The 15732-nt window shown below is 39.5% G+C and overlaps 4 protein-coding genes across 4 annotated transcripts in view; 2 read left to right on the top strand and 2 right to left on the bottom strand.

Annotated features, from left to right (window-relative positions):
• The window catches only part of tmx2a (thioredoxin-related transmembrane protein 2a), a 5613-nt gene extending 3302 nt beyond the window's left edge, over window positions 1-2311 (bottom strand). Inside the window, exons 1-3 of the mRNA XM_037675268.1 lie at window positions 2068-2311; window positions 1883-1943; window positions 1520-1633 (exon numbers count right to left, since the gene is read on the bottom strand). Coding sequence (XP_037531196.1) covers window positions 1520-1633; window positions 1883-1943; window positions 2068-2256 — 364 coding nt within the window. The 5' untranslated portion in view covers window positions 2257-2311. The remainder of the gene's footprint in view (window positions 1-1519; window positions 1634-1882; window positions 1944-2067) is intronic.
• Window positions 2312-2483: 172 nt separating this feature from the next.
• On the top strand, window positions 2484-6711 carry si:dkey-6i22.5 (polyamine-modulated factor 1). Its single transcript, XM_037675835.1, has 5 exons — window positions 2484-2782; window positions 4147-4252; window positions 5841-5941; window positions 6191-6386; window positions 6646-6711. The coding sequence occupies exons 1-5, from the start codon at window positions 2568-2570 to the stop codon at window positions 6709-6711; spliced, it is 684 nt and encodes a 227-aa protein (XP_037531763.1). The 5' UTR covers window positions 2484-2567.
• A 581-nt stretch (window positions 6712-7292) lies between these two features.
• med19a (mediator complex subunit 19a) lies at window positions 7293-12940 on the top strand. Its single transcript, XM_037675267.1, has 6 exons — window positions 7293-7624; window positions 7973-8095; window positions 11286-11419; window positions 11508-11604; window positions 11680-11774; window positions 12664-12940. The coding sequence occupies exons 1-6, from the start codon at window positions 7405-7407 to the stop codon at window positions 12727-12729; spliced, it is 735 nt and encodes a 244-aa protein (XP_037531195.1). The 5' UTR covers window positions 7293-7404; the 3' UTR covers window positions 12730-12940.
• slc43a1a (solute carrier family 43 member 1a) overlaps window positions 12914-15732 on the bottom strand; it is a 26040-nt gene continuing 23221 nt past the window's right edge. Inside the window, exon 15 of the mRNA XM_037675266.1 lies at window positions 12914-15180. Within this exon, the coding sequence (XP_037531194.1) occupies window positions 14995-15180 (186 nt within the window). The 3' untranslated portion in view covers window positions 12914-14994. The remainder of the gene's footprint in view (window positions 15181-15732) is intronic.

Raw genomic sequence — 15732 nt, 5'->3', positions numbered from 1 at the left:
ACTAACTCAACATGGCAGTTTAACTCAACATGCCAGAGTTTAACTCAGCATGCCAGTTTCACTCAACATACCAACTCAACACGCCAGTTTAACTCAACATACTAACTCAACATGCCAGAGTTTAACTCAGCATACTAACTCAACATACCAGAGTTTAACTCAACGTGTAGCTAAACCCTGTGAAAAATATTGTGAGTAATCTCATTCATATGTCACGTGTTCGCTCTCCGAGCATGTGTTGAGAATGACGCTCAGCTACTACCACATCAAACTTTAGGTCAACGTCTGAATCTGACTTGAGTTACAGGCGTTTTTGTTCCAGCTAATGTTGACGAGTTATGGCAGCCATCTTTAAACCAGACTGACTCCAAACATTAATCAGTTGTTCATTTGATTAGTTTGTATGTTGTTGTTTTTTGCGGGAATGTTCTCACTATTATTTTCAAGCGCACAAGTTCTTTTAAAGGTTAAGTACATGTTAAAGTTTTAAACAATATTATTAAAAGAAAAATATTGTCTAAAAATAAAAATCTATGTTGATCTGCTATCAGCTGTGCTGATTTCTACAAATCTATCGGCATCAGCCATAAAACACCCTCTTATCAGTCGACTTCTGTTGTAGGTGTCCATCTACTGATTATTTCCTTGGAGTCAGTCGAGTGGAGATATTTTGCTAACGGTACAGACGAACATAACAGAGACAGGTGAAAACATCAGGTGACATGTGAAGGTAAATGGATTTTAGTATCAGTAGTTTTAACCTTTAGAGCACCAGATCCTGGTTTAGACCCACGCACCGCCCCGCAGGTTAAGATCATCAGCTTCACACCCGGTTTAAATCTTGTGGGGGTCAGCCATTCTAAGCAGCTGCACCCCGACTTTAGAATGCACTCCCCTAATCTTTACACAGCCTAAATTAAATTAATGCATTTAAAACATACTAAAACATTAATGTATCAACAAAGTTTTATTTAGGAGCAGAGCTTTTGATATTTTGTCTTGTTCGCTGCAGTTTTATTTGTATACTTATTTTATGAAAGTTTATAAATGGTTTAATGTATGCAATTTGTATTTTCTTTCACTGCGATATATCTATGAAAGGTGCTACATAAATAAACTTTACTCACTGTAAACAGGGTTGAATACAAACACTTGCCAAACTGCGCATCACTTTCCATCCACTTCACAACTACGCACTACTTTGTGTTGGCCTTTCATGTAAAATCCCAGAAAAATTTATGTTTGTGGTTGCAATGTTACATAACTTCAAAAAAAAAAGAAGTATTTTCAAAGCTCTGCAGGTGAGTTGGAGCAGACAGATGTTCCAAAAGATTTTAAAGTTTGACAACAATCTATATTAATACTAAACGTGTTCAGTTTGTCCCCGCTAGACAAAATGAAACAGCGTCTTCTTGAGGTGCAGGTGACAGGGTGTTACTGCTTCTGGGACATAAACCATTTGCTCATGGGCACAACAGAAGCGTGTCGGTGGAAGTGGGAGGCGTATTAAACCACTGACCTACACACAGGGTGAGGTAGAGGATGCCCAGCCGGATGTCCAGCCTGAAGAAGAGGATGACGTTGGCCACTTTACTGAACAGGAACAAGTTGCCAATGTGCTGCTCCAAGGTGACTGCGAAGCAGCGGAACAGAAGAACGTTAAGAACTTAAAACCTTCATTTACCTGAGCAAGGTGAAAGAGGGGTGGGATCACACTGCACCTGTTATGTTTACACAACAGACTAATAATGAATCACTTCCTGGGTGCTTTTTGCTGTTGCCAGGTCAACTATTTTAAACTGAAAACAGTATTGTGTTTAAAAAGTCACATTTAGTGTGGTTTTAGATATTATACATGTACAGGGTGTAGGGTAATACTTACTGGCTCTTCTGTTCTTCATCATCACTATTGCACTGAGAAACATGAGGATCTCCACTTCTCTCTGTAACACAAACCCAGTAAAAACATATTTTTACCTCTTATACCGTCACACTATATTTAACAACACGCTGCAGTGCAACGCTATCCTCCCTGGACCCCCCCATCATCATCATCATCATCCTCACCCAGTCAAAGTCGCACGAGTTGCCGTCCTCCCGATCCGAAGCTAGGTGCTCGCACAGTCCGGGGGCTTTCCTGACCACCAGAAAGGCGACGGTCATAAAAAGCGAGACGATATAATACGGTTTGAGCAGCCATTTATATATCTGTGGTAAATGATACAAGAAGGTGCACACTCCTGTGATTAAACCCATGTTTTCATAGAGGTCGGCCTACCAGGACGAATATGGAGTAAAGTGAGGAACGGAGTGCGCCTGCGCCAAAATGACGTCCTTTTTTACGTCGTATTTTTTTCTGGACAACAGGACAAACATGAACGGAGTGCGCCTGCGTCAAAATGACGTCCTTTTTTACGTCGTCTTTTTTTCTGGACAACAGGACAAACATGAACGGAGTGCGCCTGCGCCAAAATGACGTCTTTTTTTTTTACGTCCACATTTTTTGATTTCTGCTGCTTGCCGTAGTTTTGGCGCGCACAGTCAAAATATAAATAGTACTTAAAAACATGGAGGAAGCCAGTGTTTCAGCTCATAATGAGGCTGCGGAAGAAAATGAAAATATTTCCACTGAAAAACTGAGTGCGGGGGAAGTTTCCTCGGACACGTCGAAGCAGGACGCTGCTGGTAAATCGATGGAGGATACGAGAACTCCGTACAACCGGGTGAAGTTATTCGAAAAAGTCATGCAGAAGAGCCTCAACAAGTTCATAGAGCATGCCAGGTAACAAGTCTGTGGGCATTTTCATGTTAATTCAATGGGATAAGAAATGACGATGCAAAAGTTTTGACCATTATCAATGTTTGAGGTAAAAATAACGATGAGAAAACGGATATAGGACCCCACTGATAAAAACAATCGAAATTTAAAAAAATGGTTATTAAAGTTTTGTCGTTTCTTTTATCGAGTTTTGACTGTCTGCTTTTGTGTGTCTATCAACAAAATATTTCAAGAACCACTGGATGGATTTTATTAAACTTAGTTTACCTTTTGGTAAAAGATTGACCCAATTCAAGATGGCTGCCACAGTAAAGCGGTCTTAGCAAACAAACAAAAAAAAGTCTAGTTTAATCATTTTTACAGATATTTAGCTAAAATTTAGTGTGTGATAGTAGTTGAGAGTAATCCCCAACACATGGTTTTATTGTTGTTTCTTTGTTTTAAACAGCTTTCAGGGTTTGCCTGTTAGCAAAACAGTGTCATGAACCATTGGACAGATTTCAATGAAAGAAAGTTATCACTGGATGTTCAGCCATAACTGATGACCTGTTAGAGTCAATCCAGTTCAAGATGGCAGCCGCCGTTAATCAGCCTTAACCATCACTATAACTTTGTTGATGAACAGATATTGAGCTAAAATTTGATGTTGTAGTAGCTGTGAGTCGCACAGACTCCAATCACTAATAGATACAGAAGATCACAGGAAGTTACACGTAATGTTTTCAAGGGTTGATCAAATTGGTTATAACACTGTCATTATCAAACATCTTAGATCGTATCCAACAAAGTTAAGTCAGGTCCTCTGGACGTTTTATGTTGAAACGTTTCATCTTTCATTCAAAAAACTTTTTATCAGTCTGAGGCGCCACAACAAACTCAGTCCCATAAGTAGCGCACTCACATAATGGGCCAACCAGTTTAATAAGATGTGATAATATGGTTTCTGGAGTCCGCCCTCACCCCCACCGACTCGTCTTAGATCTTTGTTTAAAACTTTGGGTGAAAGATGATGATAAATGTTCCTTTAAAAATGTTTGGCCTTAATTACACAGTAAAAAATAAGAAGTGATCATAATTGCATAAAAAATTAGCGTGATGGTTGTTTGTGTTTATGTCCTTGATTACGGTAATTATTTACTAGTAATGGCTGTTTTCTTCAACCAGTAATAGTTGGGTTCACACGTTTCTGCCACGAAAATCAGAAATATAAAAAAAGAATGTAATTTTTATGTAATAAATGGTGACATTAGTAACTGTCAACAACTTTGCAGTTAGTATTTAGATATTTTAGATAAATCATGCATCATATTGAAGAAAGTACGATTCTAATAATGACATAATGTGTCTGACACCTTCTTTCCGCTCAGTTTTAAAGGATTTGCCAGCATGTTTCGCCCGCTGTACAAGAAGAACCCTCAGATGATTGAGAGAATTCACAATCAGTTTATCGAGGAGCTGCGGAAAGCTATACAGGTGAGGAAAAACTAAATGTAATCATGTTACGATTTTTATATTTATGCTGTTTCAACTGTTTGTTCCGTTTTGGTTTGCTGGTGTTGTGCTATAGTTTTATTCTGTGTCCAATAAGATCATTCATCATACATAAAAGTTTCAGTTCTCAGCCTAATCTTTGACTGTTTTATTAGGAGTAAATAAATGTTGTGCAGAGTAGCTAGTTGTCAGGAGGTGTGTGTTATTTTATGTACTTGGATTTAAGTACTTCATTCTGCACTAAACTGACTGAGAATAGACGATGGTCCCCGGGGTTGAGGTAGAGCTGTCTGTTTAAAATGAGGAATAAATAAGAAATGATGGAAATTACAAATAAAGATAAAAGATCTTAAAGGAGTGCATATCACCCGCCACCTTTCCTACCAGAGTTTTAGACTCCTCCTGTGTGAAGAGATGAAGGAGGTGTAGATGTTTTGGTCAAACACTGAAAATAACATTGTGTGTGATTTCATGTGATATCATCAAATGTTTCCCTCAGAGTGTGTTGTGAATCACTCTCAGCTACTCCCACATCAAATTTTAGGTCCAAAGCTGTAGAATTGACAATGGTACAGTAGTCCCTCGTTTATTGCGGGGGATCCGTACCCTGAAGCCCTGCGATAAGTGAAAAACCGCCAAGTAGGAATAGTAGTACAAGTAGTAAGTAGTAGTTTATTTTATATTAAGGCCTTTTAAACTCTTCCCACACTCTTGCAATATTCTAAACGTTTCTAATCTGTAAAAGCTCTAAAAGAGCACAGAATGTCATGATTTCAGCTCTCTGCCACCTGCCGCTCTTGGCCACGCCCACTTCTCCGCTGCAGAGTGGAGATCAGCTGCAGGAGGGAGCTTCTCCTGCAGCTGTAGGCTGCACACAGGTATTAAATAATTTTAAATAATTTATTTTAAATAAAAATTACATGCCAATCGTGCAGCTCATCCATCAATCAGCCAACTGTGTGTCATGTCTTATTTTGAAAAACTGCGATAGAGCAATTCACGATAAACAAATCGCGAAGTAGCGAGGGACTACTGTACCATTTTTGTGTTGGCTAATGTCAATTTACTGTGGCAGCCATCTTAAATTGGATTCACTGAATCTGTCTAGTGGTTTCTTAGATTGTTTGGTAAATGACAAGTTTTAGTGCTACATCTGTAAAACTGTCTTGTATCTGTTAGTGCTCAGAATATGTATTGGGGATCAGTCTCAGCTACTACCACACCATATTTTAGGTTAGCATTTGTAAAATTACCTTAGTTATATTGCTATTGTTCAGTTTTTGAAGGCCAGTTGGCTGCAGCAGTCATCTTGAATCCAAAGGTAATCACTTGTAGATGTACATACAATGATTACTTTTGTTAAGTTTGATTAAAATGTGTCCAGTTCATGATGTTTTGGTAATACACATACGCTTGGACGAATACTTTGCTGTCTCCCTTCACCTCTCAATGACGGGCAATAATTAAGCTTTATGAACAAGAGACTGAGATTTACCCCCCAAAAAATGTCTTTGTTTGTTTGTTTATTTTGCTTCAACATGTTTACATCTCTGTCTTTGTGATAACCCAGGAGGACATCGCCAAACTGACTGAAGAAGGGATGTTGGACTTCAAATTGAATGAAATGGACAAACTGGAGAACGCTGTCAAGGATGATCCGGAGCCTGCATGGTCAGTGAGCAGCAACGTGGAATCTTCACTTTTTAACACGTGCTTTTATTCTAAAAATATATATTTATTTTGAGGCCACATGTGAAGTTTTTGATTGAGCATCCACATGTCCTTCATATGTCAATGTCTAAACTGTCTGTTTAGACAAAGCAAAATCACTGCACTGCATTTCCCAGCAGCAATCTTTCCAAACTGTATGGCTGCTAAAGTTCAAATCTGATCTTGTTCTTCTTCTCCCTGCTTTCTAAGGCGACCAAGTGGAGTTCCTGAGCAGGACTTTTGCAGCTTTGTGATGCCCTTCTATCAAAAGCAGGAAGCCTACATGAAACTGGAGCTGAAAAAGATTCAAGCAGAGAACGCTGCTCTGGCAGAGAAGGTTCAAGCTGGTAGAGAGAGCATTGCTCAGACAGAACTACGCATTTCCACAACTGTGGAAGACTGGAAGGTAAGAAAATAAACAATAATGCGGAAGAGAATTTAGAGATGTGCATGAAAAATGCTCAGGGATTCAGGTCAATTTTAGGTAACTTCTTAAAATACTGCTTTTTACTCTATTGTTTTGACTACAGTTCTTACATAGACATTAGTTTGATGAAGGAATAACTGAGTTTCAAGGAAAAAGTAGTAGCTTATCATAACATAAACATAGGTAAAAAGTGTGTTTTTTTTAGTTAGTAACAAATATTTTTGCTTTTCATTACCAGGCATCAGAGGCAGAATTTGAAAAAGTGGCTTCTTCTTTCGGCCCTGCTGATGTGTTTGAAGTGTGATTTTTTTTTTTTGTAGTTTGTGTCCACTAATTTAACTGTACATATTTTGTTTACTATACTGCTTAATAAATAAAAGTGAACTATTAAAAATCAATGTTTTGAATGTTATGTTCTCATATACACCAGGTATTACATTATTATTGTTTAGCGTATATCTTAGAATGGATCCTTGTACAGTAGTCCCTCGGGGATCCGGACCCTAAACGTTAAAAGAGCACAACACGTCATGAACTCAGCTCTCGGCCACGCCCACTTCTCCGCTGCTGAAAGGAGATTGTGCAGCAGGTGCTAATTAACTTTAAATAACTAATTTTAAATAAACATTCCATGCTGATCATGCAGCTCATCCATCAATCAGACAAAGGGAGACCGCAAAGTAGCGAGGGATTACTGTATACTATATCTTTTTTTATACTTTTTAAATTTTTGCTATTTTCGCGTGTAACTGGGACCTTGAGTACACAATTTAATTCCACCTCATGTACCACATGCGATGCGAATGACAAAGAACCTTGAACCTGTTTGGATGCGTTGACACCGGGTATTACGGTAACGTGTGTTTGATCGCGTTGATCTCGTGCGTGTTTGCGCGCTGTATTACGGTAAAAATAAAGCCCGTGGAGTAGTTGCGTGGATACGCTGTGACCACACCGTCTTTTTCCACTTACTTCAAATGTTTTTCTAACAATAAGTATGACCGAGAGGTTTTCTAATCTGTTCGGGCAAAATGAAGCTCAGGGACCGCCCGGGTCTTTGTCCCTAGGTTTCGGAGCGGGTAAGCTCCCGCCGCCTATGCCGCAGAGCCAAGTCTCCATGGCGGGGCAGATGCCACCACAGCTCGTGGATGAGGGGCCTCCTCTGCGGAAACCCGGAGCTATGAACGAACCTTTCTATTTACTGCGAGAACTTCCAGGTACTGTCGGATTATCTCATGTAGACAATTTGTTTGCCTTTTAAATTATTTTAAATACTATTACAAGTTGATTGAGACTTTGTAAACAACAGTGATGGTAGCAGCTAGGCTACACGGAGGAAGCTAACTCGTCATTATCGCTCCTGTTATTCAAAGCTGCTCTTTTTATTCTTTCATCTAAATCTATTCATCCAGCTCTGTGCTCGCAGATTATATTTGTGTTAATGTTCATAAAGTCAAACGTTATGTAACTAACAAAGGGTACATTTAGCTTGTGGTCTCAGCTCAGGTTGAACTGTATGTCTTGACACAACTTTTGTCTGAATTTCGTTGAATTTCTGTTTTTAGTCGGAAACGAGCTGACGGGAAACACCAACCTCATCACACACTACAACCTGGAACACGCCTACAACAAATTCTGCGGGAAGAAGGTGAAGGAGAAGCTCAGCAACTTCCTGCCAGAGTTACCAGGTGTGTTGGTCAGGTCAGGAGGAAACGGGACTAAATTATACAAAGTGTTTCTCCATAGCTGCTTTGCATCAGCTGCAGTACAAATACTCAAACTACTTCATGCTGACAGCTGCATGGATGAAACATCAGCCTGGTTTTATTTGTGCTCCAGATGTTGTGATTTGTTTGTAATAAGTAGTTTTTGGTAAAATACACTTAAAGCGTTAAGAGCTGTCACTTCAGTTTTTTTTTAATTTATTTGGTTTATTATGTATCTAACACAATTCTACACAATTAAATGATGGGAGCTTAATGTGATTAAACAAAAAAAGGTAGAAAACACCAAATATTCCTCTCCTTTGTTACAACTAAATGTGTCGATCAGTTATAGAAGTTCTCCCGTTTGAGTTCAGATTATCTGATTTTAGCCTTTAATTTTAGTTTTAACGCTCTTCGTCGCTCAGTTTCCTCCCTTAGAATGACTCGACTCTCGTCCTTAATGTTTTTACCGTAGTCGTTTCTTTTCAGAAGATGGAAGTACTTTATCTTTTGGCTTTACACACTTTTTTGACATAGTTTTGGCTGCCTGGCTATAAAGTCTGCCGTTGTTTAATTAGTTAAATGTGAAGGAAAGTCGCAGTTAGAAATGTTGTGACTTGGTGATGTTATTTCAGAATGCTTGTAGAAAGTTTAACATGATAGAAAAACTTGGATAATAAGAGAAAGATTCACATTTTTCATTCAGTGACTTTCTGTGAAATGCTTCAGAATAAACTCAGGCTGCAGTGCAAAAAAAGTAGAACACCGACTTTTCCTGTAACTGAGGTTTCTGCTAGCTTCTTGCCCACATATTGTTTTTATGCCATTAGTGCTTAGCATATTTTTAGTTAATGTTTTTCTTAGATCTTATTACTGTTTTTTCTTTTACATTTTATTGTTGGATGTAACTGGGACCCTGTGTAAATAATTTTGTTCCACCACATGTACCACATGTGGTGCAAACGACAAGAAACTGATTCTGCCCATAACTAGGAGTGTTTTATTATCACCAGTTAGTTACCCTGACATGATGTTTTTGAACTGAGGAAGGAGACCGGAGAAGCTCCACAGAAAGACCTCGGTCAGGTTTTGAACCCAGAAACATTCTGCTTCGTTGTAACAAAATTAAAACACGGTTCTGCTCTTCAGCCCACTTCAGTCTATAGTTTTACTCAAACCTGCAACTTGACAGCCAGCTGTTTTTAGCAGCCTGCATATACAGTGGTGTCTGAAAGTTTCTAAAACCTTTTATCATTTTCTATATCTCTACATAAATATGACCAAAACATCATCAGATTTTTCACACAAGTCCTAAAAGTAGATTAAAAAAAAAAAAAAAAAATCATTCAACCTTTATTTAGACAGGTTAATCCCATTGAGCCTTGAGGACTCATTTACAAGAGAGACATGAAAGAAGCCAGTTAAACAAACAAGACTAAATATTATTTGGTCGTTGTGGAAAATGATCCAATATTACAGATTTGTGTGGCAAAAGTAAGTGAACCTTTGATTTCAGTACTTGGTGTGACAGCACCCTCCCACCCCCACAGCAGTAACTGTAACTAAATGTTTCTGGTAACTGTTGATCAGTCCTGCACACCAGATTGTTCCCATTCCTCCGTACAGAACAGCTTCAACTCTGGATGTTGGTGGTTTCCTCACATTAACGGCTGCTTCAGGTCCTTCCACAGCATTTAGATTGGATTAAGGTCAGGACTTTGACTTGACCGTTCCAAAACATAAACTTAATTCTTCTTTAACCATTCGACTTGTGTGCTTGGAGTCATGGTCTTGCTGCATGACCCACCTTCTCTTCAGATCCAGATCACGGACAAACGTCCTGACATTTTTCTTTAGAATTCTCTGATATAATTCAGAATTCATCGTTCCATCGATGGTGGCAAACTGTCCTGGTCCAGATGTAGCAAAACAGGCCCAAACCATGATACTACCACCACCATGTTTCACAGATGGGATAAAGTTCTTATGCAGGAATTCAGTGTTTTCCTTTCTCCAAACATAACGCTTCTCATTTAAACCAAAATGTTCTATTTTGGTCTCGTCCGTCCACAAAACATTCTTCCAACAGTCTTCTGTCTTGTCCACGTGATCTTTATCAAACTGCAGACAAGCAGCAATGTGCTTTTTGGAGAGCAGTGGATTTCTCCTTCAACCCTGCCATGCACACCGTTGTTGTTCAGTGTTCTCCTGATGGTGGACTCATGAACATCAACATTAATGTGAGAGAGACCTTCAGTTGCTTAGAAGTTATTTTGTGACCTCGCTGACTATTCCACGCCTTGTTCTTTAGTGATCTTTGTTGGTCCACCACTCCTGGGGAGGGTAACGATGCTCTTGAATTTCCTCAATTTATACAACCTGACTGTAGATTGGTGCAGTCCAAACTCTTTAGAGTTGGTTTTACAACCTTTTCCAGCCTGATGAGCATCAACAACTCTTTTTCTGAGTTCCTCAAAAATCTATGTTCGTGCCACGATGCAAACATGTTGTGAAGAGCAGACTTTGATAGATTCATGTTCTTTGAATCAAACATGGTGTCCACTCACCTGATCATCATCCCATTGATTGAAAACACCTGACTCTAATTTCACCTTCATATTAACTGCTAATTATAAAGGTTCACATACTTTTACCACTCACAAATATGTAATACTGGATCATTTTCAATAAATAATGAAGTATAATATTTCTGTTACTTAACTGTGTTCTCTTTATCTACTTTTAGGACTTGTGTGCTGATGTTTTAGGTCATTTATGCAGAAATGTAGAAAATTATAAAGACTTCACAAACTTTCAAGCAGCACTGTATTTTGTTAACTGGGCTTCTTCTTACGTTGATGTTCTCCGCCAGTAGAAGTCCGTTTTCTTTCAGCCTCACCTTGAACCTCTGCTCCAGCTATTAGTTTTATTTTTAGATTGTATCACAGAAAATTCTTGTCTCAACTTTCTTTCTTAGCAGCAAAGTTAATCATTAAATGTTTTTAGTGTCATCATTTTCTCATGTGGTCTGCAGAACGAGATTTTAATACCACCAAACTGGAACTTGTGGACTTGTCTCTTGTCATTTAACTGTGCCATCAGACACATTTTGACTCTTTTGTTGCGACCAGCTCCTTTAAAACTCCACCTTTGTTCTCTTCTGGTGTTGCAGGTATGATCGACTGCCCCGGCACTCAGGATGGCAGCTCGTTACGCTCTCTGATCGATAAACCTCCAGTGTGTGGGAACTCGTTCAGCCCGCTGACGGGCGCTCTGCTCACAGGCTTCAGACTTCACACAGGACCGGTACCAATAGCGCAACACTTTCTTGTTCACTCCTAAATGAAGTTAGATCATGAAATGAGCATCGAACGTGGTTTTTTTGCCCCCTCAGCTCCCAGAACAGTACAGACTGATGCACATACAGCCTCCAAAGAAGAAGAGCAAACACAAACACAAGCATCATCGACCGCAAGACCCACTACCACAAGGTAGAGACACAAATGCGACAAATAAAAGCACCACCAAGTTTTGGGTCACTTGCATGTTTCTTTTCTTCATTTTAGAAACTCCATCAGACTCTGATCCCAAGAAGAAGAAGAAAAAACGGGACGATGATCCCGACCGCAAGAAAAAGAAGAAAGACAAGAAGAAGAAAAAGGTAAAAAAAAAAAAAAAAAAATCTGAAGATGTCCATTAAAAAAGGCAGAGAATAATGTGTCAGCGAAACAGCTCATGAATCACTTGCAGATTTTAATGAAACTTCAGGAAATAATCAAATTTATAGAAACCGAACTAAAAATGTCCTAGTGGCTCGTTTGAGGTCTGACATTACCCGACAAGCTTTGACCAAAATGGTTACACCGTCCCTCATGAGATCAGTCTAAAACTCTACCATGAAAGGTGGCAGGCGACAGGCATCCCTCCCACCCAGGGCTTTGTAAACTGATCAATGTCGGAATGCAGATAGTGTGTGTGTGTGGGCTTAGAAATTTTTGAGTAGATGCAATTTCCTACATTTTGGTGTATTTAAACATCTGTTTACCTCCATTTGTAAACACTTCTGTCAAGCATCATCCTCCTCCCCATTACTTGACGGTTCAGAGCCTGACTCAGTCCATCGTGTCGGCTACCTGTGGGCTCCTGCTCGCATACGACTGCCTGGTTAGCTCCACCACTCTTAGGGGCGGGGCTTTTTTTAAGGGTAGAAGTGGAAATGCTACTTGAAGAGCAGCTCTGATATATTCAGAGCTCGTAAGTGGCTGTTCTGTTTAAAATGAGTGTTTATGTAAATATTCTCAGTTTACATATCTAATATAAGTTTTATTCATTAAAGTTTATTATTAAGCCTGAGATTTGCTGGATGCAAGCAGTTATCAGAACACACCCTGTCAAAATAAGAATTCCTGGGTCCTGTTCCGGCTCAAATTAAGCCCTGCTCCTGGCTGATTGTGTTTTCAGTCCTGATGTTACTGGTTCCTCAACGAGTCCAGGTGTTTGAACCTGCTGGTATAAATTAACCTGATTTCACCTCTTCTCTCCTGATCCAGAACCGCCACAGTCCAGACCACCCGGGCCTTCCAGGATCACAACCCAACAGCAACAGCCTCAGATAGACGGAGAACCCGTGTGTGTGTGTGTGCGTGCATCTGTGTTCGAGTGTGTGCTTTCTGTAAGAGGATGTGTGTTTTATAGACGACTGTATTCTGATTTGAGGGGAAACCGACTGCAGTGTGTGTGTGTGTGTGTGTGTGTGTGTGTGTGTGTGTGTGTGTGTGTTACAGAAAAAAAGGCAACTCATTTATTGTATGTCTTTAATTTTGTTTCTTTTGACCACAGCAGAATCAAATAAACTTTGATTATCTTAGTTTGCAGCATCTGAACTTTTATTTTCCTAGTTTTAGCTCATGTGATCAGATAAAAACACACAGATAAAAAACAAACACTTCCGTGTTTACACTTATTTATCAAACAGGAAGTGGATGTTGACAGAGTAAATTCAACACTTCAACCTCGATGACGGATAATCGTTAAAATGTGCTGCAGAAGCTAAACTTTAAACTTTTCAAAACATCTGGATGTTAGATTATACTCTTGAAGTAGTTTAGATGGAGGCGTTTTGACCAACTTAATGAAATCTGAAATGCAGCTCAGGTCGACGAAAACCTTCAAGTGGCAAACTCTTCAGCTGCCACTGAAACACATTCTACTTGGTATAAAAATACAAACTGATGCAGAATCAGAGCCAGTTTGAACCAAAACGGTGCCGATTCTGCTGGACTGATGCAAGAGGTTCTTGTTTTCTGGTTCCCGGCAGCTATCCTGAGGTCAAAGCTGCACTTTGACCACTTTGGTTTACACAGAAAAACAAAAAAGTTTGGCAAAGACTGAAGCGAACACACTTCACAGAAATACTTTCATTTAAAAACGGCCTAAAAGACACGAGAAGCTGAACACACTTAGAATTTACATCCCAAACCAGGGGAAAACGTGAAACCCACACGTCAAAATCTACATTAAAAACGGACTTAAAGCGTCTCTTATGTACAACAAACATGTACCCACTTCTTCTCTGCAGCTGGTTGACAAGAAAACATTTGTTTTAACTTGTGATGTATAGTTACGCCTTAAATTGATGAACTGTGCACACATATACAGTAAAACCAGAACGTACAGAAACATCTTGCTTCTATTTACAACAGATGGTTTGCTCACTTACAAAAAATTTAAAAAGATACAATCATCCAAGCTTCTTTGTAATAAACCTACAAAATAATTTTCCCTTTTCGTTGCTACTGCAGCTAGAATTTTTTTTTAAATTATACACTAGTTAATTTCTGTGCATAAACGTGTCGCACAATCACGTTTTCCTAAAATCTTTTCTTCCTATAAATAAGTACAGAAACTTCAGGACTGAGTTTTTCCTGCCTCATGGAAATGTGGACAGAAAACAGCAAAATATCTCATGAACCACTGGACGGACTTCAATCGAACCTTCAGGAAATAGTCGCTGGATGTTCATCAGAAAAAATGGCTACAACTCGGTCAGTTTGACAAATAGGCTAAAATCGGATGCGGTAGCTGAGAGTCATCTCCGACGCACACTCTGAGCACGACTTGAGAAAAGACATTTCTAAAGTTTGACCTGAACCTCAACAGCTCCGACCCGTCACAAATTATGAGTAAAGTCTAAAACTATATTCTTTCAAGGAATGCTGGACCTTCAACCCTCCAGATTTTAACCCAAGGGCAGCAGGAGGGTTCATTTACTGTTTCTGTACATTAGAATGAGTTTTCTAAAAAAATTGTTTCAAGAATTGGTTTTTGTTGCAAACACGATAAAGGATCAGGAGGTAGACGTTCTCAACAAGTCGCCTTTTTTTGTGTTTGAGGTTGAAAAAGGTTTTAAGGTTTTCTTTTTGCGTTAGTTTTGAAATGGCATAAATTGTGTTTGTAGAAATAAAAGACGACATTAATGTCTGTGAAAACCGTACAGCATGACGGCTCTTTGGTGTCATCGCACAGTTGTGACGATTGTCGGAAAACTACACAAAAGTATTTCAAGTACTCCGATATTTGCATTCTGTTCAGGTTTATGGCTTTAACGGACACTCGTTTTTGGCTCTTGGGTCTAAAAACACAATAAATAAACAGCAGCAGCAGCAGACGACCAAATTACATTGAAACTCTGACTCCATACGGTAAAAAACAAACAAACTTTTAGTTCACAACGAGCAAAATGGACGCCAGCAGTGACTGAAAACGAGTTAAAAAAAATAAAAACACCTAGGAAGAAGCTGTCTGAACGAGCAGACTGCCGACGTCCATTTTGAAGGCACCTACTAAAATAACTCAGATCCTCCGGTCTTCGGCTGCGTTCTTCAGGCTTCGGCTGCGGCGAAGCCGTTGCTGTGAGGCGTGTGGCCGTTGGCCTCGCTGACTTTCAGCAGCTCCTGAGCAGAAGGTCGTTTGGTCTTCTTTTGCTTCCGGAGGTTCCTGCGGTGGTAGAACAGGTAGCCCGGCAGCAGGTAGCCACTCAGAGAGAAGATCAGCAGGCCCAGGTGAATCTGATGGAAGAAGTGGGAGGAGTTACACCCACGCTCAAACTGGTTGCATTTTAACAAGAAAAATAAACTAAAATGTCTATGTTTATTTATTTATTTTTTACAAAAAATGTATGTTTCTTGTGATGTTTGGTTTCTGCGTTTTGTCATTCTCAGTAGTTTTTCCACAGTTGGGCTCTTCTCAGTCCTGCCACGCCCATCTACACCTGCTTCACCTGTCGCAGCTGCAGCTACTTCTCTCATCAGCTCTGGTCCATATAACCCTTCATTCTCTCAGAGGAGCAGTTTATGTTCTAAATGCCACATTCGGGGCGTTCTGTACCTTCCAGGCTCCTGTAAGGTTTTGGTGCCATGACAGGCTTTTGGTTTATTCAATGTTTACTTCAGCTGCTCGGGTTCAGGCTGCGTTTCTGTGCTCAACCTCGTTCAACAGACACAGAACAAGATAATAAATCAAGTTGATTGAAAAAAAAAAATGAGGGAAACTTTATTTATGTAATGACAGATTCATTATAAATCAAACCAGAAGTTATCTGCAATAGATGGACTAAATTT

Source organism: Nematolebias whitei, chromosome 4 (genome assembly GCF_014905685.2).
Source record: "Nematolebias whitei isolate Nwh7 chromosome 4, NemWhi1, whole genome shotgun sequence".
NCBI lineage: Eukaryota > Metazoa > Chordata > Actinopteri > Cyprinodontiformes > Rivulidae > Nematolebias > Nematolebias whitei.
The sequence above is the reverse complement of the archived record's forward strand: the minus strand, read 5'-3'. Positions and strand labels throughout refer to the sequence as shown.

Excerpts from the sequence above, each read along its gene's own strand:
- si:dkey-6i22.5 (XM_037675835.1), top strand. The coding sequence starts at position 2,568 with ATGGAGGAAGCCAGTGTTTCAGCTCATAATGAGGCTGCGGAAGAAAAT. Across the intron at positions 2,783-4,146 it reads AAGTTCATAGAGCATGCCAG|TTTTAAAGGATTTGCCAGCA; the intron begins GTAACAAGTCTG and ends CTTTCCGCTCAG. Across the intron at positions 4,253-5,840 it reads AGCTGCGGAAAGCTATACAG|GAGGACATCGCCAAACTGAC; the intron begins GTGAGGAAAAAC and ends GTGATAACCCAG.
- med19a (XM_037675267.1), top strand. The coding sequence starts at position 7,405 with ATGACCGAGAGGTTTTCTAATCTGTTCGGGCAAAATGAAGCTCAGGGA. Across the intron at positions 11,605-11,679 it reads GCAAGACCCACTACCACAAG|AAACTCCATCAGACTCTGAT; the intron begins GTAGAGACACAA and ends TCTTCATTTTAG. Across the intron at positions 11,775-12,663 it reads AAGACAAGAAGAAGAAAAAG|AACCGCCACAGTCCAGACCA; the intron begins GTAAAAAAAAAA and ends CTCCTGATCCAG.